The sequence below is a fragment of the Grammomys surdaster genome, unplaced genomic scaffold (assembly GCF_004785775.1).
Source record: "Grammomys surdaster isolate TR1022 unplaced genomic scaffold, NIH_TR_1.0 197, whole genome shotgun sequence".
Taxonomy (NCBI): domain Eukaryota; kingdom Metazoa; phylum Chordata; class Mammalia; order Rodentia; family Muridae; genus Grammomys; species Grammomys surdaster.
Window position 1 is genome coordinate 1575084 of NW_021604642.1, and position 26588 is coordinate 1601671.

Below are 26588 nucleotides of genomic sequence, written 5' to 3' on the forward strand. Positions count from 1 at the left end.
ACATGCCTCACATTCCCACAGTAAAACCTTGGACTTGAGCTTTGGCCTTTCCATATGTCCTGGAGTTCTTACCACTCCAGGTTGAGTTTGCACTTTCCCTCAGCTTTGCTCTTTATGTTAATTATCATCTTGACCGCTGCCAGTGGAAAGCTTTGTGATTTCCTTGTCTAGAATGGTGTACTACAAAGTTTATGTTTTTCTCGATATTTAAACTGAGTTAGTTGGCATCCCCTGGCCCATTGGCCTCCTCAGACCTTAGAGTTTTTCCTAGAGCAGCAAGCTGGGTTCTACAGAGTAAATCCACGAAGAGAGGGTTATCAAGTCTTAGCTTTTATTTCTTTAAGGGGTTAAACAAGAGCAGAGAGGTCTCTGCCCCACAGTGCAACAAAACAGAAAGCAGTACACATACAGACACTCTCACTGAAACACAGAGGCAGGTAAAGAGGAAGGCAGAGACAACTGAACCATAGCCGGGGAAAGGAGGAAGGGATGGGAGACTACTAGGGAACCAGCTTGGAGACTCAGTAATAGGAACTAGTGCAAGAAAGTCCTACTCATGAAGCACAGTGTAGAAAATGGCATAAGAAAGCTGCCCAGCTCTGCTGCCTGTGACGGAGGGCAGGGGCAGCTGGGGAGGTGGAGGAAGATTAGGGGGTTGGGTCGATGGGGACAGTCAAATGACTGTGAGGTGGAGTGTGGTGCCCCTTTCCCCTGCCACTGGGCAAGGCCTTGGGCTGGTCTGAGCCAGGGGTCTCCTGGGCACTTGGTGAGGGGGAAGAGAGGATGGGAGTCTCCAAGGGTCCATTCCCTGGGACCATATTGTCCCCCTTTGCTTCCCAGTCCTTTATCCCCTCCTGAGGATGCAGGAGTCAGAAGGCAGTACTGGGATCTCTCTGGAGCCCAAGCCCCTGCCTTTCACTTACACATAAGCACATCTGGGAAGGATCCAGCACCTCTTACCCTCCCCAGCTGAAAAGAGCACTCTAGGGATGGGGTATGTGGCCAGGCCCGAAGTGCTGAGGGCCAAAAGATGGAGGACACAGGGTCCAGGCAGAGGACAGGCTGTGAGATATGAGTAAACTGGCAGAGAAAAGGGCTCCATAGGCTCAAGAAGCTGATTTGGGATCCAACAGTGGCCCTTGAATGAAGGAACCCTTGTCTGCTAGGGAGGGCTTCCATCTATCACAAAGCTGGCAAAGTGCAGCTTCTTCTTCCCCTCCCCTCTTGTTTCTCTGTAATGTTGCTCCAGGACTATCCTCCCTTATGTGTCCTTTTGGTCTCTGAAAGCCCCTGGCCTGTCCCACAAATGATCTGGCTCCTGTTCTTGTCAGCTTTCATTGGCTTTTAGATGCCTAGGCAATGTGGCCTTCCTTTTCTTCCAGCAGGTCAGTGCAAGCAAGGCCAAAGGCTCCCAAGCCTCATCTCTCACTCATCCCTCTAGCCTGACTAAACGAGTTCCTCAGGCAAGGGTTAGCAGCAGTACTTTATCTCCAGTCAGAGTCCTCTTGCCAGTCTCTGAACTTTGTCCAGCAAGGGCAAGGGGTGGCTAGAGAAAGGGACCTGCTAAAGGGTGAGGAGGAGTCTAGCTGTCCCTAGTGGGACAATAGGCCACAAGGTCAGGAATGGGAAGGGATGAATACTCTTTGGTAGGCTGGGGATGGACACAGGATGGGGTAGGGGAGGCTAATCTCTGGAGAGCTCTGGGGCAACACCACCAGCTCTCCTTCATGGTGGCCTGGGCTAGGACAAGATGGGGAGTATAGGGACCCAGGCCAGGCCTGATGCACTTGGGCTCAAGTCCCTCCTCCCTGTGGAGATTGGAAATGAAAGCTCTGTGGCCACAAGGCCAAGATTTCCAGGGCAAGAGCAGCCCTAGGGAGTGTGTGCACCTTCTGTAAGATATGGCCCTCCAGACAGCGGCAGTCCAACCATGTGCCCTCAACCTTCTGGGTTTTGGCTCCTGGGCTCTTTCCCCAGGGATCTCTTAATGCAACTCCTTCTGATTTTGGGGGCCACTCTTGAACTGGCCTCAACACTAATCACCCACCTCCCAAAAGCCAACTATCATTAGTGTAGCCATCTCTTCAGGCTTTCTGTCTGCCTCTCCCCTTTCTTCTTCCCTTCCCTATCTTTCTTCTCTTTTACCACTCATTCCATATCCAGTTCTAGTCCCTCATTGCCTAGGGTGGTGGGGGCAGCCTAACTGGGGCACCTTCCTAGCTGTTACACTGTGTGCCTCATCCTGTGCTGGCCCCACACTCAGGGTGCTGAAGCAGCAGGAGGGCAGCCACACTGTCTGCCGTCACCTGTAGGGATATGGGCAGGAGGGAATTAAGGATCTTGGCAACAGAAGGAATGTGGAGGGGGAGAACTACTCCCCTCTGTGCCCCCAACATTCCCTGCAGGGTTGAGGCTGGGTAAGCAGCCTCCTTCCCTGGGGTCAGGGCTCTTGGCAGGATTGGGCAACTCCAGCCCCTCCCCCCTTTTATAACTAAGCCCCATAGGTGAGGCTTGGGAGGGGACACCTGCTACTCCTACCTTTTTCTCCTGGGTGAAGTTTACAGCTCCTTGGGGGCCTTCTGGCCATTTTGTTGGAGCTGCTTTTAGGGCAGGGGTAGATTGGGGACAATATCTGGTCCCCTATTTCTCCCCCACCCCCACCTGATCCTACACCTCCTGTGGGAGGTGCTTCCTTCCCCCAGCCTGGAGCCAGGCTGGAGTTGATGTCAGAATGTGGTGGAGGTTTGTCCTCCCTCCCTGTTGTCACTCTTCCTGTGTCAGCCCCTCCTCTAGGGCAGGCAGTGTCTCCAGCCCCAGTCCCCCACCACCCTGGCTGCTGGAGAAGGACACTACGGTATGGAGGAGTATAAGAACAAGGACACAGAGCCGGATCCTGCTGGGACTGAGGCGGGAGCCCCCAGAAACCGGCAGCAGGGAGGGCTTGTTGCTGACACGGCTTGGGGGTTCATGGCGGGGATGGTAGTGGTGGTACTGTTGGTGGTAGTGGTGAAAATAGGAGTGGTGGAATTGCTGGTGGTGGGTTTTAGGGGGCTCAGAGTCCTTGAACTTCTTCTTCTCCGACTCACAGGAGACCCACTGCACGTCACAGCACTTGGTTTCCGGCCGCTTTGGTGAAGTATCCATCAACCCTGCCAACGGATAAGGAAGGTGTGTGTTGGGGAGGGTGCTTTAGGGGGCTAATGGCTCTACCTTACCTGGAAAAGGGATGTGCAAAGCTGAGGCTCAGGTAGCCCTACTCAAGAAACTCTCCCCACCAGCCCTCACATCTTCTGCTTCTAGTTCCTTTCTTCCAGGGATGACACCAGTTTCTCCAGAGTAACTCTTGGCTCAGCATATTCTGAGTAGATATGGCCACTCTGGTCTTTTTGTTCTGTTGCATTTGGCCCTATCCCACCCAAACTGGGCACCTGGTTGCCAGCTCCTTTGCCACTGATCTCCTCCTGATCTAGCCTGTCTTTCCTTGGTATCCAACCTGTCCCCATGCCCCTAACCTCTTTCATCTCCTCCCTCTTCCCAGTGCTCCAACTTTACCTGTACAGATAAAACCAGGGAGGCCTCCATACACCATTTCTTCATTGTCAGGGAGGATAAAGGGGCACCGGGTCTGCACCTCCAGGCAGTATTGCTTGCAGGGCACCCAGTGCTCGCATTCCTGCTGGGTCACACTGAAGTATTCTGAGCACAGCCAAGCCTTGTAGACAGCCTGTGGAGGCAAGGAAACAGCGTCAGCCAGTATGCCATGTGTGACAGGGTTTCCTACGTCTCTCTATGGAGCCAAGCCAACTTGACCCCAGTGTTTGGAGGAGGCCTTGTTGGAGGTGTCTACATATTACCCTAATATCTCCCACCTCAAATCCAGGGCTCCTGAGTTCTCTAATCTACCATCATCCGAGATTTAGAATTGTTGATCAAAATTACAAAATTAATCCTGTGTCAGAATGGAAGGAACTTTACCAATCATTTCATCCAACTCTATCATTTTACACATGGCTCAAAGAGGGGTTTCACTCTTCAGAGGCTATCCACATGTAGTGAGGCAAATCTCAGTTCCATTCAACTTGAAAAACATTGCCTTTCATGATGGTGCTGAGCTTCTAAATTCAAGACGATGAGAATAATTCATTCGCTACCTCAAGAAGGAGATGAGAAGAATTCATGCTCTAACTCATTGGACTACTGTGGATTAAATAGCGTGGCACATATGAAAATGTTCTGTGAACTCTAAAGGGCAATACAAATGTGACGGCTTATCTTTAATAAAAACTGGAATCTGCCTTACCAGGCACCACATGTGTCTTTGGGCTCTTCTTAATTCAGGCTCTGTCTTGTTGGCTTCAGCCCTGGTATGGAATAGATATCTCTCGGACACTGCTGCTGCACTGCTTTTTGGAATCTTCCTTTGTGGCTTTACTTCACTGGTATCCTTTCTTTCCTTCATCTAGCCCAATCCCACCTCAGCACTGGTTCTGGTGAGAAAGCTCCCTTGCTCCATAACTTGTCTCTCCTTGAGTCTATGCTATCTCAGAAAAACTTAAGTCACCCAGGGACAGATAATTCTTTGTCAAAGTGGTTGTACTGTGCATTGTAGGATACTGAGTAGCATCCCTGGCCTCCGCACATTAGATACTAATAGCAATGTCTCCTCTCCTACATTATGACATGAAAAGAATGTCCTCAGCATTAGGCAAATGCACCCACCCTGGAAGAAGCCAACGTCACACCTTTGTGAAGGCCACCATAATCCCTCACCTGGATGACAGATGCGTCCCACCTCTACTTTTACTCTTTCTAATCTATTGCATGAGAATAAGCGTGGACTCAAGCTGTTATCAAATTATATTACTCCCTTGCTTCAAGCTCTTAGATGCATTTTGACTAAAAGCCTAATGTTGAAGCACAGACTTCAAAGCCCTGCACAGCTCTGCCCATCTTTCTCCAATCTCATAAGCTCATCATGCTGCATGAAACAGAAGTTTGCTTTCTTTTCCTTGAATGTGCCCTACTTCTTTCTACCTCTGGGCCTTGGCACATGTGACCACATGGCCTGGAACATTCTTCACCCCACCTTTGTTATAAATGGGTCCTTTATATCTTTCAGAGCTGAAATTAAATATCACTTCTGCTGAGAGAGTGTCTCTTTCACTACTCTCATCAGAGGACACAGCCCCCAATTATCCGTAACTATTTTTTTTCACCACAGATGCTACTTTGTCTGCATCCTTGTTTTAGTTTCTGCCAGCTCCACTAAGCTGTGAACTGCCTATAAGTTCATTGGCTTCTCTATTAACCACTGTACTGTACGTTCAGGACAATATACACCTTAAAAATCTTATGACTGAATGTATATGAAGACAGGTCCCTTCTCTCATGAAAATTCCAGTTTCATGAGTAGACATAGTTAACTTGAACCTATGACATTTATTCCATAGGAAGGGCTGAACTGTGGATCATTAGGATTAATAGTAAACCGAGAAAAATTTCAATGATGAGATAGCAGTTGAGTTTGGATGCTATGAATGTGATTCAGTTAGTAGAGTCCTTGCATAGAATTCATGAAGCTATAGATTCAATACCTAGCATGCCATGAGCTAGGTGTGGGGTACACAATTATAATTCTATCCTGTATTCAGTACCTAGCATTGTAAAACTGGGTATAGTGGCAATCCCCACATTTGGGAGGTAGAGGTAGAAGGATCAAGAGTTCAAAGTTATCTTTGTCTACATAGTGAGTTTAAGGCCAGCCAAAGATACATGAGCTCCTGTCTCAAACAAACAAACAAACAAACAAAAAAACAAACAGCCCCAGCAACACTGGGCATAAGGAAGGATTTATATAGCTAGACTGCACCAATAAGGCAACTGTTTAAGCAAAAATGTAGAGATGAGCAAACACACACAGACTAACAGAAAAGAATGGCTCCATGTGGATGGCATGAAAAAGAGACTATTGTTCATGACATTTGAATGCCTTCTACGTTGTGCCCATGATAACAGTGCTCCACTGAATATCTCTGCACACATGGGTAATGCACACAGCTTCAGTTTTATTTATACAAATTCCCAAAGGTGAAACAAGTAAGATGAAATGTATTTACAAAGGAAGGATAATGGGGTCAAAGAGGCATGGAAAAGAACAGGCTAAGGGAAGAGGCAGGGAAAGAAAGCTGGGGGGGGGGTAAAAGAGGGTGGTAAGGGAGGTGCGTAGGGGTAAGAAGAAGCTGCAGTAGTATAGGTAGTAAAAGAGAAGCTGTGTAAGGAAGGCAGTAATAAAACGTAGGGGTATATAGGATGATTAAGAAAGAGACTAAGAAAAGATGGGAACAAGAGAACATGAGGATGGATAAACAGGTACAAGAATAAATGAGAAAGATGCACATTGAAAGGAGGATCAAAGATTAGGCAGAGGGGAGGAGAAGCAGGAGTGAGGCAGATAAGAAAGTAAAAATCTCAAGAGCCAAGGGCTCTAGCACCTAAGAGCCCCCTCCATAATCTGGGCCCTTAAGTGCCAAGATATGTTTCTGTCCATAGCCACAAACCCCATTTTTCCAGCATGGAGCAAGAACCCATGTCACTCTCTCCCCAAACTGTGTAATCAGCCCCCTACTCTGGTCATCAGTGGAGCTGGGGCTCATAGGGCCCTGAGAGTCTCCTTAGCAATTTCAGTCCCGAGTTCCTGCTTCTAGAGGAGTCCCCAGTGACATTCCTGCTCTCCTCACAGGCATTTGCAATTAGCCCAGTAACAAAGTATAGAGTCTGGGCACTCCCTTCATCTGAGAAGTGGGGGAGGGAGAAGGGGTGGCCTGACAGTAGGAGTATGGCCTTTCTCCTTAATTAGCCGACCCCCCTTCAGTCCCCACACCCCCAGTTGGAGTCACCATGGCAACAAGTGGGTGAGCAGATTGCCTGGGGAGGACACCAGGCCTGTGGGTGGTGAGGCAGGAACAGGCAAGAAGCTAATGAGGGGAATAGAAGCAGAAGAGCCACAGTGAGCTCAGAGGTAATCTAATTCCTAAGCCCCACAGCTGGCCAGCTGAGCCACTGCTGGCCCATATGCTTTAAGGTAGCCTGGGGCCTGTTTCAAGGATAGTATGGATCACAGCGCTACCACTTGGCAATAAGCCCACCTTAGACTCTGAAGCCCTGTTTACTTTGTCCTCTCTCATCAGTGTGATAACTGTGGCAGGAGGCCTGGGTACTCTTCTGAAGAAAGAGAAGGGGCTAGGAGGGCTTGCTGGAGGTGAGCATTGGAGGAAGTGTCTTAGAACCAGGAAAGGGAGGCTTGGAGACCTATGGAGATCTTTTGCTCTCAGATATTTAACTCTGCCTGTATAACAGGACCGCTAGGGAGGATTTTTTATTTTTATTTTTTTTGTAAAAAGAATAAACCTGTCTGGTTCACATGGCACTCTGACCAGAATGTCAGAATCTCTGCAGGCAGAATCCCACACATCTGCAATTGGAAAATGTCCTCAGGCAATTTTCAGCATGCAGCCAGGGAATGTCAATTTTTACCATTATATAGATGGAGAAACTGAGGCCTAAAAGGGAGAGAAGATTTTGAATATAACCTCATAAAATATTGGCAAAGAAACTGGAAGCCTGGTTTCGTAATTCCAGCTCCAAGTGTCTTCCTATTGAAAAATCCTGTCAGTAAACACATCCTAAAACTAGGGGCCAGACACCAGGGGCCTGGATAACAGCAGTGTGCTGAGAAGAACACAGCCTATTCAGCAGCTTCAGAATCTGAACTGAAGCCCTGTCAGAAAAGCCCTTTCCATTATTCCCTGGTCCCTGACTGGAACCATCCTAGATCCCCGAGGGAGCAGGAATGGCGACTAGGAGGTGGCAGGGAAACCTTGAACTACTAGTGCCCTTCTTCCCCACCTCAGTAGGGCCACCACAGGTCCCAATCAAGTTCTGGCTGCTACAGCCCAGTTGCTATGGGAACTAGGAGGGGAAGGAAACAGGGAATAACTAGAGGGAACACCAATTAACCCAAAAAGGAAGCTAGGAAGACTGTCTCACCCCTCCTCCCAGCTGAGCAACAGAAACACCCCTCAAACAGAAGGGGTGAGACAAAGGGGATCCCCTCCCTTCCTGGGCTCTGAAATTGTCAGTTTAGGGAGGACTGGAATGACCCAGCCAGCCTCATACTTAGCTTATTGGCTTGTAGCCCTGGCCAGGGCATTTTAGCCCTACATTCCTCTAGAAAGAGATGTGTGACTTCATAGAGGGCTGTGTAAATGCACAGTCACACCCCAAAGTCAGGACTTGGGGCTAGAATGTTTAGAGAGAAGGCCATTGGAGCTCCTAGGTTCGGGGTTGGAAAGCCCTCCAAGGGGAAAGCTTCAGTTATTTTCCAACCAGGAAGCAAGCAGTTTCTTTCCTAATTTCTAACTCAGTTCTCTCTCTAGGGTCTGTTTCCCCATCAAACCTTCCCTATAGACCCTTTCTTCATGGCTGCTTATCTTCTTAATGTACCCATGGGACCCCCTGGCCAGGAGCCGCAGCTGCAGTGCTTTTGGTAACAAAAGGGTGGTGGTGAGCTTCGGACAAAATCTACTGTCTGCAAAATCCACAGTATACAAGTTACCAACCTAAGCCCAGTTTTAACCCATAGGGAAACTGAGGTCCACAGAAAGGGAATACATTAACTGGATTGGAGATGTGAAAGGTACCTTGGCAACTAACTTGATGCCTTCTTGCCCAGCATCTATTAGCAATCTTCAAATTATGTGAGGTACTCTGCTGGGCAGGAGAAAGTGCTCTTTTTCTACCCTGGGCTCTAACAGTTGGATCAGAACAGAGTAAGGTCAACATCAGAACATGAATGTAATTCTGTAGATAGCAATAGTCTGCTGGCATTGGTAAAGTCAGAATCAGATTAGAGGTATTACAAGGCAAATGACAGGGCTCTACTTAAGGGTCTATAAGCAACAGCTATCTTACTTCTTAGTATGAGCAGTATGAGTTAAAGTGGCCTGGTCTAGTCTAACGGAAAGGTGCAGGAGATGGTTGGAGACGTAGGTGCAAACCTAAAGGTAGTCCAGTCCAGAGGGTCCTCATATGTCCAAGCCTCCTAGACCATCTGCTCCAAGGCTAGATGTGTTCAATCTGTCCAAGGGTGGACTAATGGAGAAGTAATATCCATAACCCATGGATAGTTCTGAAGGAGCCTAGATGATAGATGCCAAATTAGATGAGCAGAGGAGGTAAATTCATAGCTATTCCAGAATGGAAAGGACTGTGAGAGTCACCACTCCACCACATTATCGGTCCCAACATCACAGTAAAACCATCCAGTAGAAGCCATCCAGCTTCTAATTGTAAACACTGTCATAGAAAGCTCATCCTCTCATAGGGTAGCCCATAGCTTGAGACAACTCTAGTGATTAATGAAGTTCTGTCCTCTTTGGAGCTGAAATAAATGCCATTCTGTGACTTTCCTCATGTATCTTACTAGCTCTTCTGGGGCCATATATAACATTCACAATCCTGCTCCTCAAGCCAACTGTTACGAATTTGTAGACCTCTCTGAATCTAGTCTCCTCATTCATTGTTTTTTAATACAAAGAACACACTCTAAATACCTGAGTGCCTGGCTCTATGTTAGGAGCTACAGATAAGACAAGACTCGTGTCTTGAGCAAGGGAAACGACCATGGGAATCAATTAGTATGAACTTCAGTGGGAAGTCACATGTACTTGGCACCATAGTAGGAGAAAAGGAAGAAAGATTGGCTGTGTTTTCAAAGCTGAAGGACAGAAAACATTTCCATGTGGGGAAATTTTAAGTTAGGTCTTGGAAAAAATGGGGTGGGTAGAAGCTCAGTGGGTGAAATAGAGAGAATAAAGTACTCTTCAGGCAAGGAATCAGCAGGCATAATAACCTGGAAGTAGGAAATAATGATGGACTCAGACAATGTAGGTAGTTCAGTGTAATTAGAGGGTGTGAACAGGAGGTTATGAAGGAACATGTGCTGTGCAGAAAGTACATGACCGTACCACCATACTTTAGATATGGGGAGGAACTAGGACTCTTCTTATAGGCAATGGAGAGCTGTTCTTTTTTAACATTTTGTTTATTATTAATTTTATTTATTCACTTTGCATCCCACTCCTGGTCACTCCCACAACCCTTCCTCTATCCCCCTCCCCTTCTCCTCTGAAAGGGTGGAGGCCCTCTGGGTATCCCTCCCACCCTGGCACTTCAAGTCTCAGCGGGGCTAGGAGTATCATCTCCAGTGCAAAGGAGAGTTTTTAATGAGCTCGACAAAACTGCTTATTTAGAGATGTTTATGGCTAGCCTGCTGGTGCAGGTCTGTAATTCCTGCTGCTTGGTAGGTTGAGGCAAGAGTATTACAAATTTGAGCCAGTCTGGGCAATTTATTGTGACTCTGTCTTAGAGGGTTTGGGGAGAGATTGCTTATCTCTTTTGTGACTAATTTTTTCAGGCTTTTGTCTGCAAGTGTGGAGGATGGAGTGTTAGTACGAGGACTGGAGGCAGGGAGATGAGCTAGGTTATTGCAATGATCTGCATAAGATAGTATGAGGGCCTCAACTAAGGCCGTAATGGCAGAATTGAGAATTTGTGAGTAGAAGAAGAATATGCATATTGAAATACTCTGAAGGTAGTAATGGATAAATATATTTTATGAGTAGGAACCTCTCTTAACACTAACGTTAGCAATAGTACCCACTTGACAAATACACACTAAATGAATGAATGTTAAGATACAATAGCAAGTTGTGCATGCATGTGTGTGTGTGTGTGTGTGTGTGTGTGTGTGTGTGAGAGAGAGAGAGAGAGAGAGAGAGAGAGAGAGAGAGAGACTGACTTTTGGTTTGCAATGGTTATGCAAAAGATCCAATAAAATTAAAAATTTTCTTGCCTGAGTAGGGCAAAATGAGAGGAAGTAGAGGTGAGAAAAGATGTCAATGAGGTGAAGCCAACAGGATTATATAGTGAGGTGGAAAAGAGTCAGAACATAGGGGTCTAGGATAGCTAATAGACTTCCAACTTGGGTAGTAAGATGAATATCAATTTCATATTATTATTTTTAATTTGCTGTTGTTGTTTTGAGATAGGGTCTCATGTAGACCATGCTGCCCTCATATAGACCAGGCCCTCAAACTCACTATGTAGCCAAGGTTGGCCTTGAAGTCTTCTGATCCTCTTCCCTCTACTCCCTAACTTCTAGGATCCAAGGCATATGCCACCACCCCTAGCTAGTATCATTTATTAAGGAAAGAAATATGGGGAAGGGTGTGTCTGAGGATGAAGACATTCAACTGGGGTCATGTTGACTTTGGGTATATGTGGATCTGATAGATGGAAATGTCAAGGATGTAGATAGACTAATGGCCTCAGCTCTAAAGAAGGGTCTGAACCTGATATGGTAGCAAATGACAATGATCCTAGCACTGAGTTAGGAGGCAGAACAAGGGGGAAATGCTGCAAGTTCAAGCTAGCCTTGTCTACATGACAAATTTAAGGACAATCTGGGCTACGTGAGACTCTGTCTCAAAAAAGATTAACTAAAAAACATAATAAAAAGATAAAGGTCTCCAAGTCATGGGGAGTTAAGGGGCTGGTCATTAGGCACAGAGTAGGACTAACTTTTCCTCTTTGAAGTTAGGTATGGTCATCGACAGGACTTGAAGTGATATAGCTTACTTCTGAGGAGAAGCTTTAAGGGCTGACAGATGTTTTACCGTAGCTTTTCTTCTTCTTCTAACTGTGGAAATAAAGTTGAGATAGAGATGATCCCTCGTCCCTATATAGTGATCATTCTGAAGAGATGTCTTATCTCTGTGGACCTGTCTTAGATATGAATCATGACAAGAACTAATCATCTGTGTGTTAAGCCTCTGATATTTTGTGGTTACTTGTTATGACAGTGTAACCTAGCTCACTCTAGGCAATAAAATAATACAGAAGCCAAGGGAGGCAACAAAGGGCTCAACAATAGATTCCCGAGAAAACACTAACTGAATTGAAGTGCAGGTGAAGGAAAGAAATGAGATAAAGATGGATGGATGAGTGGTTTAAGAAATGGGAAAGGAGCTAGGGGTGTAGCTCAGAGGTAGAACATTTGCCTAGCATGCACCAGGCCCTGTGATGAACCTCTAGAGCAATTAGAGGAGAAAAAGGAAAACAATAGCAGTCTGTAAATTAAGAGGAGAGAATGTCAAAGATTGGGGGATGTGGTCAGCAGATAAGGATTTATGTAGTTGAGAACACATTGGTTTGGGTAATTAAGACACAGTCTCCTCACAGTGAGAACAGTTTCAGTGGAGCAGCAGGGAAAGAAACAAGACTAGTAATTTGAAAAGGGAATGCAAGCCAAGAAGCGTAGAGGTAAGTATGTGTACACAGAGCTTCCAAGAAGTCAAACATCCCTAGGTTTTCCACCTATTTCAATGGATATAGTTTTTAGTTCCCTGTTGTTAACAGTCACAAAAGCCTCTGTTTTTTGTTTTGGTTTGTTTTCTTTTACACAACTGAACATTGTGCTCAAATACGGGTTTATTGACACAAAGTGAAGTATAACCTTCATCCCTCCTGTTGTAGAAACTGTTTCTGTTAATGTAGCCTGAGATACCATTTGCTCTCTAGGGGACTATATCTGATTCTTCTGATAACCCATTGCAGATGGAAGCTTGTCTCAAGTGTAGGACCAAAGAGATGATCTGATTCAAAGTCCCAGGATGAAATTCAAGCTTTCCAAACACCTCTGCACAAACTGAATAGCCCTATGACTTTAGGCTCTTTCAGGACAGAGATCATAATATCTTACTTAGATGTGCATTCTTTTCATGGCTCACAGGGTCTCGTGATACAGACTGGAAGAGGTATGCACAAGGTATTTGCCAAGTACTTGAAAACCAGGTTCTCAGCAGCTAGCCCAGATGGAACAATGTGAAGCACTTTCCCAAGAAAAGAAAAAAAATGAAAATAATGGGTTATAAATATATTTTCATGGAATTCTACAGTGAATGAAGAAATTGGTGAGATGTTAGCAAAATTTTAAAGAAAACCAAGCAAAGGGGAAATGAGAAGCCATTGCTAACTCCTAGAAAGCAAGTTGACCAAGGAATAAAATGTTAATCATACAGTCTTTCATTGCTAGATGTAAACAATAATTATAAAATTAACAATGTAAATAAGTTAAACTGTTAGACTCAGAAGTTTGGATATGCCAATATTGAATGTATGAAGGGAGGGGACGTGTGTGGGTGCACTTATGGTGCTACCGATACTAAGAAAGCTAAATATTCCTCCAACTAGATTTTTTTTAAAAAAGTCAATAGATATTTAAAACAGAAAAAAATAAGCAATAGCATATTGATGTGCCATTTAGAAATGTGAAGGTAAACATTAGCAAAAAACAAAACAAAGAAACAAAACAAAAACAGTCAGAAGAATCAGATGTATTTAACACTTAACAGTGAGCTCAAGGGTGAGACATAGAGCTACCATTTCAATGACAACCATTTATATCTATATATATGTGCATGGTGGACTTTTGTCCTTTTATATGTATAAGTGCACCTAGAAAAATCAAGTATTAGTAATATTGGCATAACATTTAATAATGTGGTGGCAAAATCAGAAGCAACCAAGAAAGTTCCAAGTGTTTGATTCTGAAGAGCAAAATCGGGGGCAACCGAAGACATATACGCATGTGCATATGTGTAACAAAAATTATGAATATGCATTACTTTTATAAAATGAAAAATAAATAGAAAGAAACTCGCCTGTAGTCAGGAACCTAATAAACAAAACAAAAACTCTAAGACTTGATATGACCAACATTGCCAGATTTAGTCCATATGGCTTTTGTCCCAGAGGCCTTGGGTCAGCTGATCCATCACCAGTGTCTGGACTATAGGCACTATCCAGGTGCACTTAACAAACCAAAAGAGCAAACAAGGAGCCAGCCTTCTAGATAAAGAGAGAAACTAAGATGGAAGACGGGAGTTTCTAGGTCTTTTCTGCCCAGTGGTTGTGCTAGTCACCACAGACAACTAAGTGTGACAGACAACTATGGCTTCTTTGGGGTTGCCCACACTCCTCTCTCCGTGGCACACTTGTTTTTTTACAGAAAGTGACTGTCAGTTATCACTTAGATCACTGGAAAACAAAACCAGCTCCCTTCTGCTGTCTCACCTTCTTCTTCTAGGTAGATGACAGGCTGAGATGAACAGAGACCTGGTCAAAGGTAACTACAGCTATTCTTTGGTTATAATGTGAATCAAGGACTTTAGGAGTCCTTCTCTTATTCACTCCCTCTCCTACATCACCCACCTAAACAGGTCTTTATGCACTTACTAAAATATCTCAGTTGCCTTCTAGCTTCTAATTCCCACCCCTACCCTAGACATTTTACCCCCTCTTCAAAACACTACTTTTCCCTTCTCCTCAGCAACCCACCTCAGTGTTGAGAATTTCAGTTGGGTATTAAGCAATCATTTGGACTAAACACATCTAATTAAGATGAGAAAATAGCTACCATTTATTAAGTGCTTACTATATGCCAGGCACTATTCTAAGCATTTAATCCTGACATTTATTAACTCATTGATTCCCCATAATCACCCCCTGAGGGAGATACAAATCTTTACAGATAAGGACAGAGAGGACCAAAGAGTTTAAATAACTTATCCGAGGCTTATAGACAATGATAATCATAATGGTGGTTAGCATTTCTTGAGCACCTTCTACCACAAAGACATTATAAGAAATCAGGATGATTTATGCCTCATAATGACCATATTTCTTAGTTTTGAAGGTGATTAAAGTGGGATTCCAAGTGAGATTACAGAATATATTGAAGGCTACAAGATGGCTCAGCAGTAAGGATGCTTGCCTCTAAGCCTCATGAGATGAGTTCAATCTCCACGATCCAAAATTTGTGGAAGAAGAGAACTGACTCCCAGATGTTGCCCCTGTGTACTGTTACATGTGGAACACCCATAGACACAACAACTACGTATCATTTTCAAATGTAAAAAATGTAATGCAGTGAATGCCACAACAATTATTCTACAGAGCAGATAGATTTCAAAGTAGAATCTGAAGTCAGTATAACCTGTATTTTATATATATATATATACCTTGAGCTTTAGTACCCAAGTTCTTATATACCAACTGCCCTGGGGTTAGTCCCTTCAGTTTACCACCACTATCTATCAAACCATGTTACTCAAACAATTTTTTTGGTGTAATTTCAGGCCAACTTGAGGAGAGATTTCTAGGCTTGAATAGAGAAGAATGATTTTTCCAAAATCAATATATTCATCTCACTTCACACAGAAGTAGAGTTTGCCTTGTAAGAGGGTGCAAGGGAAAGAACATTTGGTTATCAGACACTACAAATGATCACTTCCATTCCCTTATCAAAGCTCTCTGTTCAGACTGGAGATGTAGTTCAATGGTATAGGACTTGCCTGGCCAATACAAGACTCAGAGTTCATGACCCAGCACTGCAGATCAAGAAACAAATGAACAAGAAGCAAAACAAATGCCCAAATATCCCCTTTTCCTCTCTACTCCGCACCCCACATACATGCACAATTAGAGCAGGGCTGGAAGCTATTTCTAGTAGAAATGTTTTAATGCCTCTAGGGCATAAGTTCTCCTGTCCCAAGTCCCATCTTTTGGGAGCTTCTGGGATTCTGGAGTAGCCTGGTACTGGAAGACTCCAATGCCAGAGACCAGACAAAAATGTGGCATGTTATAAACCCCACATAATTGCCCCTTCCACACAGCATTTCCCACAAACATTCTTTATCAAGTAGCCTTTGCTGCAACAGATGGATAGGTACTCAAAGCTGTCTCTGCCAATAAGTAGCTGTGTAAACTTGGACATATCACTAGAAAGGAGTTGTGGCCACAATTTTGCTGCATGACTGTGAACCAAGTACTTTTTTCCCTGAGCTGATAAGATGGATGTTTAACTAAGTACCATGGATGGTAGGAAGATGGGGTCAAACATCTTAAACTCAAACAGATCTGCAGTCAAAATCCAAGGTATGCCAGTGCTAGTAATAAAAGCACAGGCAAGATTGTTGACCTCCCTGACAGCCCTTTTCTGATAGACATGCTATGTCCCTTTAAAAAAGAAACTACCCTCACCTCTCTGTAAATGATGCCTCTAACACAGAAGGAGAAAGCTTTATCCATATGCACACTATCATGGATTGAGTAGTAGTCAACAGATAATTTCCAGCTTCAATTCTGTGGGCTGATGACTCCATTTGACTCCTTTGAGACTATTTTATCCACTGTAAAATGGGGACAATTATGTATACACGTCACAAAGCAGGTATAAGAATTAAGTAAGGTAAAGGGTACGACACAACCAGGATCTCACCTTTCCTTCTCATTCTCTCCTTTCAGCTCTAAGATCCAAAGAGCAAGCTTTGCAAGTCTGCCACAAAGATGATCAGAAAAGGCTAACATCATTAATCCATATAAAGGGGAGCAAACAAAGCATTCATAAAAACAGAAACCATGAACTAACAATTCACAAACAAGTCCTGCGAATGGCTTATAAACAATAAAAACAAATGTCTGACCAAAGGAATGCCAATGAGAAGCTAAGGCTAGATCATTTTTCAAGTAAATTAGCCTTCTTGTAGCGGGTATAAACTAGAATAATCTAGTAATTTGAAAGAGATTTAGTAATGTATGCCAGCAGCATTAAAAAGGTTAATACTGTGATTCTGTAAGTCTAGTTCCAAACTTCACTCTACAGAATGGATGTTTATGCTTCCATTCAGTTACGGATGTTTGTTTGTATGCAAAACAAAGAGTCATTTTATGTAGATGTTTATGTAAGTTTACAGAGAAGAGAATACACACAAAATTGTTAATATCCAGGACCTTAGGGCAGTGGGACTAGGGAAGACTGAACAGGATTATTAACATTCTCTTTATAAATCTTCATATTGTTAGATTTGACAAAATAAGCATGTATCATTTGTGATTCAAAAAACTCGACAAAGTACAAGAATAAGGAAGAATGACTGAGATAGCCTTTATGGGTAAAAATCATAGATCTGATATAAATTGGTGAACAAAGATAGTCACCATGGGATTATTTATAATAGTAAAAAGTTAGGAGTCATCTAAATATTTAACAGTACATGGCCTGTTAATTATGTAACTTGTAACAGAGCTTACGAATTTTTAAGTACATGGAAAGGTTCTCAGAGTACAGGCAAGTTAAAAAGTAAAATTAAAATGAAAGAAAAAAGTAAAATTAAAACTAAATAAAAGTAAATCATTAGGGAACCATGTGGTTGCATCAACACAGGTGTTATCATCAAAAGAACCCAAAAAATAACGAGTGTTAACAAAGCTGTGGAGATTTGGACCCTTTCTCAGTTCACTGCTGATATGTATGTAAAATGGTTCAGAATGCAAAATTTAAGAATGGAATGAAAAATGGCGCAGCTGCTATAGACAATTGAGAGGCAATTACTCAAAGAGTTAAACATAAGCTGGACACAATGGTGCACACCTATAATATCAGCACTTGAGGCTGAGGTAGGTGGAGCTTAAGTTCAATGATAGTCTAGACTACATAGCAAGACCCCATCGAAAACAAACAAGCTAATAACATCTCAGCATGAAATCATCATATAACCAAGGTATTCCTTTCCTAAATATACTCAAAAGAATTGAAAACAAGTACTCAAACAAATATTGATAGAACAGGGTTCATAGCCACATTGTTCACAATAGCCAAAAAAGTAGAATAGTTCAAATATCCACTAAGAAATGAATGGATAAACAAAATGTGGCATATGCACACAATAAATAAATCTGCCAAATTCATTTAATGCTTTTGACATGTTTATGTATTTAAGGCTGAGCACTTGGGATTGGATAACCTACCATGAAGTACTATAAGCAGTTAATGGCTGCCAAGGGAGGGAGAATCTATCACTGGATGTCAAGGACAAGAAACATGTATTTTTTTAAAGAAATATTATTTATTTAATATATATGAGTACACTGTAGCTGTCTTCAGACACATCAGTAGAGAGGACATCAGATCCCATTACAGATGGTTGTGAGCCACCATGTGGTTTCTGGGAATTGAACTCTTAACCACTGAGCCATCTCTCCAGCTCCAAGAAACATGTATCTTGAACAAAGAGGATGCTAGTGAGTCCTCCCTCTGAATCTGAGCTACTCCAGAGGTTTCCCTAAGTTTCTAGTAGGCTCTATTGAGCCTCCCCTCTAGCCAGCCTAACTTCTCACTAGTCTATTCTTAGCCACCAGGGCATTGCCTCCAACATCTGGCAGAGAATATTAACATCCTCTATATATCTATGCACTGAGGAAAGAACAAAGGCAGGTTTGCATCCCAGCTCCCTGCCCTATGTAACTTAGGGAAGTCATTTCCTCCTTTCGCTGAACCTCAACTGTTACATTTGTACAATGGGGATAATAATGGTACTTTCCTGCTAGGATCATTGACAAGATTGAGTTCATGGGTGTATATACCCCTCAAAACACACACACACACACACACACACACACACACACACACACACCTCCTAGATACTCAAAAGCTTGTATTTTATTTTAATTTTTTGACTTCCTTTTCTTACCCCTTTCTTCTTTGGAGCCAGCTGGACTCATCTTTTGGCCCAGAAACTTGTGGCTCAGATTCCAGATCCCATTTCCAGAATCCATTTGAGCAAGAGCTCTGGCTGTGTCAACCCTTCTCCTTCTGCAGTAACTCACTGTCACCCTCCCCTAAGCCCAGCCCACTTGGTGCCCTTGCTCTTCCCTCTAAAATCCTACCTAATTCAGGGTCTCATAAATTCAGGCTTCTCTGAGCTCTGTCTCTTATGCCCATGGACAAAAGACTGGTTTGTCATTCCTCACATAGACTCTGACCTGTACACCTATAACCACAGGAATTAAGACATAGCCATTTTCTAGAACCCTACCTGACCATTGTTGGAGAACTGTGTTTATGGGCCCCTCGATTGTACACAGTCCACAGGAGAGGTGGTTCCTAGCACTCAACACATACCTGCAACTGGAATGTCACATGACTGAGAGGAGTGGAGGGTCAGGTTAGTTCTAACCTGCAGACACACACCACAGGTAAATAGTCTTGGAGCACAGGGATCACAAAAGAACTGCCCTCAGAGAAGTTTTTCAAACACAACCCCTGACTCCTGAGTCTTGGGTGTTGGCCTACATCCCCAACCACACAGAGAAGAGTGGGTGTGTGTACTCTTTCCCTGAGGTACTAACGTCTGCAGAAGGCACCAGCACACAATCACATAGTTTGGGAGTACCCTCCCAGCCTTTTGATGTACCCAGAGATCCTTGGCTCTCTTTTGATGTTGGCTCCACCCACTTCTCATCTTTCCTCACCACCACCTCTACCATGTTCAGCAGGTACCTCCAGCTAGAACAATATTGGGTGGGAGATTGCTGGGTTCCTCTCCTCCCTCTTCACTCCCTCAACCTCATCTTCAGGAGATACCAATACATCCTTCCTGGAGGTTCCCGTTGCTATGGTGACTATAGTAGTCAGCCCACCGGCTTGTGGGAAGGATGGAAAGTAGCCCCGAAGACTGGGGGATGTGTGTGTCTCTGTGTCTATGTGTATGAGTGTGTGTGCATGCACTCATGCATATATCTGCCCTGAGTGGACTGAAGAAAAGGTAGAAAAGGGGGAAGAAAGAACATAGAAGGAGAAGAGGGGAGAGGGGAAAAGGGGCAAAAGAAGAGAACATCAAAAGATGAAAGAAAATCAAGGCATGAAGAGAGATAAGGATGAGGGAGGTGAAGTATGCATATCCTGTGAAGGGGCATGAAGGTGTCAAGGGCAAGGAGTATGGTACCAAGGAGTTGAAGCAAGGCAGAGAAGGGGTGAGATCTGCAGTAAAGGTCGGGAAGTTTGGGAAGTTGGAGGCAGATGGGAGAGTGGCATGGGAACATTCAACTGGTGGAGAGGAACAAAGTGGGACAGGAAGTAATCAGGCCAGGAAGATTAGAAGTAAGTTTTGAGAGGAACAGAGAGGTGTGTAAATACGTAAATGAGGGTTAGAGAGTGAGGTGTGGGATGGGCTTTGGGAAGGGTCTAGGGTGATAAAACACTGTCTAGTTGGTGCTCATTGAAATATGGATGGGGATGTTGGGCGTGGACCACAATGTAGAAAGAACATGGGAGTTTGGAGGAGCGGGAATGGGTAAGGATATAGGTCAAGGATCTGGGGAGGTATATTTCAGCAAATGACTGCTTTGTCACTCCCAGCTTTAGTTCATATATCCTTGTCCTAGCTGTAAGCATTGCCTCTTCTCTGTGCCTACTCTTGGATTCTGGGGCACCCACCTTTCCTAGAACATACAGTCCTTAGTGATGAGGAGGTGAACTGCTATGAAGCTAGAGGCCCCGCCCCCAGAGCCAGCTTTGCTATGATTCCCAGGAGGCTGCTTATTGCTGGCTTTCCTCTTCCTCTGCCTCCAAACAGGAACCAGGGCACCCTTTCTAGCTTTTAAGAGTTCTGGGCCAAGAGAACATCTGAGTGACAACAAGAACTACTATTCAACTTGGGACTCTTGAAGCCCCTGGCTCTGAGTACCCATCATCTCCAGTGTTAGCCTGAGAGTCCTGTTTGGCAGGAAAGCTGTGGCAGGTGGGAGGAGAGAAGGCAGTGAAGCAGAAACAGCTGCCAGCCGCCAGAGTGGAGGAAGAGCAAGGCCCCAGTAGGTATGGGCAGAAAGTGAGGTACTGTCTCTGGCAGCCCCCACCCTCTCCCTGTGTGAGGGTGTTGAGGCCAAACCTCCTTCCCTAGCCTCTCCCATCCAATCCTGCTGCTGAAGAACTGAACCAGACCCCTGAGGTCGACTGCTCCAGTTCCTTCCTCCACACAAATACAGCCTTCGAGTCGTCTCCCTGGCATTTTCACCCAGCAGTCCACTTGTGTTAGGCCAGAGACATCCTGGAGCACTGAGGCAGTCTGTTCCTTCTTTGCAAAGAAAAGCTGGAGGGAGAACCTCTGATCTGCTAAGCCTTGATGCTGTAAAGACTTCTCATTAATACTGAATTCATAGGGCCTTTCTTGATGAACGAGCCCCATTTGGCAGATTAAAACAGTGAGGCTCAGAGGTTTGGAGTTCATTGGTTCAAGGTCACACTGGTATGAAGTGAGAAATTTAGAATTCAGGACTTTCCATAAAGTCCCTTGGAGCAAGACATGCATGTTTTATACAAGGACAATCCTTCTGAGGTGTGAAATCTGAGACCATATTTTCCCGAGTCTCTTCTTCTCCAAGTCAAACTCCTTTAACTCTCTCCAGGGAATTTAGGTTTCAGCCTCCTTCTCCACCTCATCAGTTGATTGTCCCAGCATCAAACCTGCAGGCTGCCAGGTGGGTGCCAGACAGTCTGGAGTGGGTCAGCACTATCCCATCCTTCTTTGAACTAGCTGATTAGTGCAGCTAATGGCTATTGCAAGAGCTGACAACGTCCCTCCTCTTGGGCCTCTCGGCCTTAGAGGAATAGCGGTGAGAAAAGAAGCCAGAGTTTGCTCCCGTGCCCTCATTCTCCTTACCCTGAGTGTTCTGAATTGAGAGGAAGAAAGAGGCAGAGGTGCAGAGGTGGGAGAGGCAGCTAGCAGCAGGCAGGGGCATGGTGAGATTAGGATGAAATCTGGGAGGGGATTTATTTGTGTGGTAACTCTGGGCACGACTAAGGGAAAGATTGTGTGTGTGTGTGTGTGTGTGTGTGTGTGTGTGTGTGTGTGTGCTGGGGGGGCTTGGTCACAGGGAATTAAGGGAAGGATGGGGTGTGGCCCTTGGACCTAGGAGAGGCCAGTATGGGGATGGGCATTGGCCCGAGTTTGCTACATTTCTCTGCTATGTGAGAGGAAGTCAGTCGCACATTAAGAAGATGTTACAGCTGGTACTAAATTGGGAGGTGTCACAGGCAGCAGTGAGGACAGGTATGATTCCTGGGGCCCTGTGTGGCCCAAAACAGGGGCAGACATCTCAGAGGCAGAGAACAGAGTTTCTAGGGCCACACCAGGAGGATCTGATTCAGACATTCAGAACAAGGGCCCTGGGGCTAGGGGGTCCCCTGGCTCTAGAACCCGGCTCCAGTGTTGGTTTACAGACAGAGAAAACCTCCTCATCTTACATAGGACTTCAGGGTCTCACTTAAGAGGATTCTGGGTGTAGGATATTATCTCCATTATCTCTGGGTGTAGGATATTATCTCTATTTGGGGTAGGGGCCAGACAGGGGAGCTCTGAGCTCAGGGGAGGGAGGCTTAGTATGGGTAAAGAAGGCCTGTGACAAGGTGGGGTGAGTGATTGAGGAGACAGGGTGTCAAGAAGAAGGGGCTCAGGACTGCCTGTCTCTTTCATGCCATCAGAAAACCGGATTAAAGACTCAGGGCAAAGTGAGCTTTGGGCCTCAGTTGAAGGAGAACGCTTTGGACGAGGCAGAAACCACAGGAGGAGAACTGAGGAGCTGGCACAGCTCTTCTGCAGGCATTAGACAGTAAGAGCAGGAGAGCTCACTTGCTGCTGGAGAGAGCCATAGAGACAGGAGAAAGGGCCTGGGGAACTTGATAGGAGGCTACTGCCAAAGCAAGGATTTAGCATGAGGAGACTGAGTTGGAGTACCGGAATTCCTGATCATTGCTGAGGGCAAATTGTATTACCCGTCTGTACCTCAGTTCCCTTATCTGCAAAATGGAGGTAATTTAGACAGTTGTATTCTCATAACATACACGAACAACCGAAAGCCCTAAATATTCACTTATGCCAGGTGTTAAATTCTTACCCCAGAATGCTACTAGTCACGCATTCCCACTTACATCTCACAAAACACCCAGGACTTGGACAGGGAAAGAATATTTTTTCCTGTTTTATAAATGAGGAAATGAAAGCTTAGAGCGGGCACAGAAACATGCTTGAGAGCAAACTGCTAACACCCCTCAACAGATGAGATAAGACCTCCGGAATCAGACAAAAGCTCTGCCTTCCCAGACATCAAACTGCTTTGTAGCAGCAATCACTGTGAAGGATTTAGTGTGGGCTCAGAAGGAGCTTGGATCCAACTGTAACATGGAGAAAACCCCCATAGAAAAGTTGTACCGTGGTTTTCATTAATTTTGGAGACTGACAAAAGAACAGTTATAGCCCTGGAATTGGAGAGGGGACCACAAAATGTAGATCTCCTTTATTCTGTTTGCTAGGGGACCTCTGCTCTCACTGAGGACATGCATCCGTGGCAGGCAATTAGAGTATGCATCTCTACCTCTGTACGACAAAATGTGTCTTTCTTCATGTGATTGCATGTCTCTGACACCACAGGGAGATGCATGTGACATGGCGCCTGCTTCCACAGCACTGTTTATGAAAGTGACAACCTCTCAGTTCCTCTGTATGACTTTGTCCAGAGTCTCGCTAGCGGTGCATGGTTGGATATGTTTGTCTCTCTGTCTGTACACCTTTAAGAAGTGGAATATCTCATTTGGTAGTGTGAGTGAGGCAGTGAGTCAGCTGAGGCTGAGTGAGGCGGGAGGAGACTGCTAGGTTACGAGAATAGGAAAAGGGAGAAGGAGAAAGTGAAGTCAGGATGGACGAGCTACTCCTTTCCTCCCCAGTCCTCCACCCCAAATCCCCAAGGGGCCCATAGAGAGCAGCAGAACCTTGCAGAAGTCCACAGGAGCGATGCTGCGCTTGCTACCCTTTCTCAAAGCCTTGAGAGATGTTCTACACTAGGAGGTAACTGCCTCACTCTCCAGCTGATGGCCCCCAGCTCTAGAATGTGTGAGACCAACCTGGTCTCACTGTCACTTGTCCTTTTGACCTTGCTGTTCTTTCTTTCCACCCAAAACAGGCCACCTGCCCAGGCAGGAAAAACAGGGAAGTAGATTCAAGCCCCAAATGTGTATAGCCCCACCTACCTATTATTACAGAGAGCAACCCTACTGAGGGTCAAGAAATTTCTCAACACTCAATTCTTTCCTAGGAAGGTCCCTTTTACAGTTGCCTACTCTCTGATTTCCTCTAGATGCCCATCCCTAGCAGCCAGAAAGCCAGGTTTTCCTGTCACCACCCTGGAGCACTGCGAGTTTTGTAATGCACCAACCTTCCATGGCCCTTCCAAGAGCTGGTAAGCCCTGTTTCCCCAGCCTTCTTTCCTCAGAAGACAGAAGCCTACAGGTTCCCTCCTTAAGAGAAGGCAGGCATCCCTGGGCTCCCGTGCCTAGGATCTGGCCAGCTATCTCAGGTCATATAAGGTCAACAGTGTGGTTGGTGTACCCTGTCACCAGGCGTGGCCTGGCCTTTCATCAATTGGCAGGAACCAAAGGCTGAGGATTAGGTAGTCAAATATTCTTCCTCCTGCCTTTTGAACATCCCCCCCCCCAACCCCAATCCTTCTACAGGATTAGTCCCAGGACTAATTCTAGTCCAAGAGTGGGTTCAGAGCCAACCAGGAGACTGGGGAACACAGACTCTCTTGCTGCCACTTTGCCTGCCCAGGGCCCCACTTCCCCCTCATACGGGAAGCAGTGCACCAGGAGGTTCCAGCCTTAAAATGTTCAAACCTTAAACTCATAGAAGTTGACCTGAATCTCTGTAGCTCCCTCTCTAGGGAGGGGTTCGGGGTGACACAGTACTACACTGGGAATGGTGGGAGCCATACGGGGGGGGATGGAGAGGGAGACCTTTATTTTTTCCTGGTCCCACTGACACAGAAACTACCTCTGGCCAGGCAGCTATTGTAGCGTGGGTCATCAATCCCTACCTTGCAGCCTTTCGTGCAGGACCGGATAGAGTACTCTTCTGCCTGTAAGTATTTATGCAGCACGAGGTCGAACTCGTCATATTTTTCCTGAGCATGTCGGTCCAGTCGCTGGTATGCCTCTATGCAGCTGCTACATGCCTCCCAGGTCCCGGAGCCCGGGCTGGCCACTACGGCCAGTAGATCCCCCAGCAGGGTGTCCAGACTGCAGTCCAGGCTGTCGGGGCGGTCCATGCCAAGCAGCAAGTCCCAGACTGTGTAGGTGTCGCAAAAGGAGAGAGTGAAGTTCCGAAAGTGGCCTTTGAGCAAGTTTTTTTTGGCAGAGGGGAACTCCGGGTCACGGGAAGGGGAGTCGGGGGGCCGCAGAGGGGGAGCCGGGGTGGTCGGTTCGAAAAGTTTCTGCAAAGATTCCAATTTGGTGCAAGCTGCGTCCAGCCCGGTGGGCTCAGGGACGCTGTTACAGACCGGCCCAGAACCGGCTGCAGGGGCGGCTTTGGTCAGGTTGCTGTATCGCGGGCTGCAGGTGCCCGAGGACGCTCTGGACTCGCCCGGCGACGGCGGCGGCAGCGGCAGCACGGGGCGAGGAGGCACCGGCTGCCGCTCGCGGCCAGCCCCCCAGGGCGGCCGCATGGCGCTGCTCAGCTCCCTGGCCCGGGGCCGGGCCCCCGCGCACAGCCACAGATGGTCAGCGAGCAGCACGGTGAAGAAGAGCAGGGACGCCAGGGACAGTCGCCATCGCTGCGCCCGCTCCGAATCGGCGCAAGGTTTGTCGCTCTGCCTGGGAGCCCAGCAGCAGCAGCAGCAGCAGATAGTCAGCGCGGCGGTGTCTTTCCCGGGCCACATCCAAGCGCCCCTGAACATATTTCAGGGGGGTCCGGGCTGGAGGGAGTAGGCAGGCGCGAGGCCGGACGGCCGTCTCGGGAGGGCGGGCTGCGCACCGCACCGCGCTCCTCAGCGCCGTCCAGGCTCTACCTCGGGGGCCGCATGGTTAGGCAGGCCGGCCGGCCCGGGGCCCCGCTCAGGCCGGAGTGGCGGGGCGCTCTCGGGCCGTCCCCGCGCCCCTCCCGCGCTCCCCTGCTGGCAGCCGGGTCGCCGCCGCCCGGCCCGCTAGGCGCAGCCCGGCGTCCCGGCGGGGGGCGGTGCGGGGCACTGGGGCGGTGGCGGCTGCGGCGGCGGCGCCGCACTCCTCATAGTGTCGGGCCCCTCAGCTGCCCTGGGCTCCGCGCCACTTCACTCCGCGCCCCCGGCCCCCCGACTCGCACTCCGCTCCGGCCGTCCGTCTCGGCTCGGCGCGGCTCTGCGCCCCTCAGCGCCGCCGTGCGGGCCCCGCCGCGCTCCGCTCCGCTCCCCTCGCCCGCGCCGCTCCTCTCCCGCCCGTCTGCCCGCTGCCCGCTGCCCGCTCCGTGCAGCTCCCCGCCTCGCTCGTGCCCTCCTAGGCCGGCCGGCCGGTCCGCCGCCGGTCCTTCGGGCTTCCCTCGCGCTCTGGCAGTCCGCCGGGGCTGGTCCCGGGCCGGCTCCGCACTGGCTCCGCACCCGCGGCTCCCGGAGTTCCGGCTCGGGCGGGCCACCTGGCTCCCCGCAGCGCCACAGACGCCGGACGCGGACGCCCGGCTTTACTTAGTGCGCCTCTCGCTTCCGCCTCTGCTTCGCACCGCTGTGGCGGCCGCCCAAAGGCATGGCCCCGTGGCTCCCGCTGGCCATGCCCCCTCAGTCTGTCGCCATCTTCCGCTGTGCGGAGAACACCTTGAGAGCCCGTGTGCGAGTGT

At 46.9% G+C, this 26588-nt stretch overlaps 1 protein-coding gene across 1 annotated transcript; it reads right to left on the reverse strand.

Annotated features, from left to right (window-relative positions):
- Window positions 1–317: 317 nt before the first annotated feature.
- Window positions 318–26588, reverse strand: Fam155b (family with sequence similarity 155 member B). The gene is made up of 3 exons (XM_028769977.1): window positions 24826–26588; window positions 3553–3724; window positions 318–3149 (listed from the first exon to the last, which is right to left on the reverse strand). The coding sequence occupies exons 1-3, from the start codon at window positions 25681–25683 to the stop codon at window positions 2764–2766; spliced, it is 1416 nt and encodes a 471-aa protein (XP_028625810.1). The 5' UTR covers window positions 25684–26588; the 3' UTR covers window positions 318–2763.

Bases quoted from the DNA above. Each gene is read 5' to 3' on its own strand.
- Fam155b (XM_028769977.1), bottom strand. From the start codon at position 25,683: ATGTTCAGGGGCGCTTGGATGTGGCCCGGGAAAGACACCGCCGCGCTG. The intron at 3,725-24,825 runs GTAGGGATTGAT...TTGCCTCCACAG, and splicing joins CCTGCACGAAAGGCTGCAAG to GCTGTCTACAAGGCTTGGCT. The intron at 3,150-3,552 runs GTAAAGTTGGAG...ATCCGTTGGCAG, and splicing joins CCCTGGTTTTATCTGTACAG to GGTTGATGGATACTTCACCA.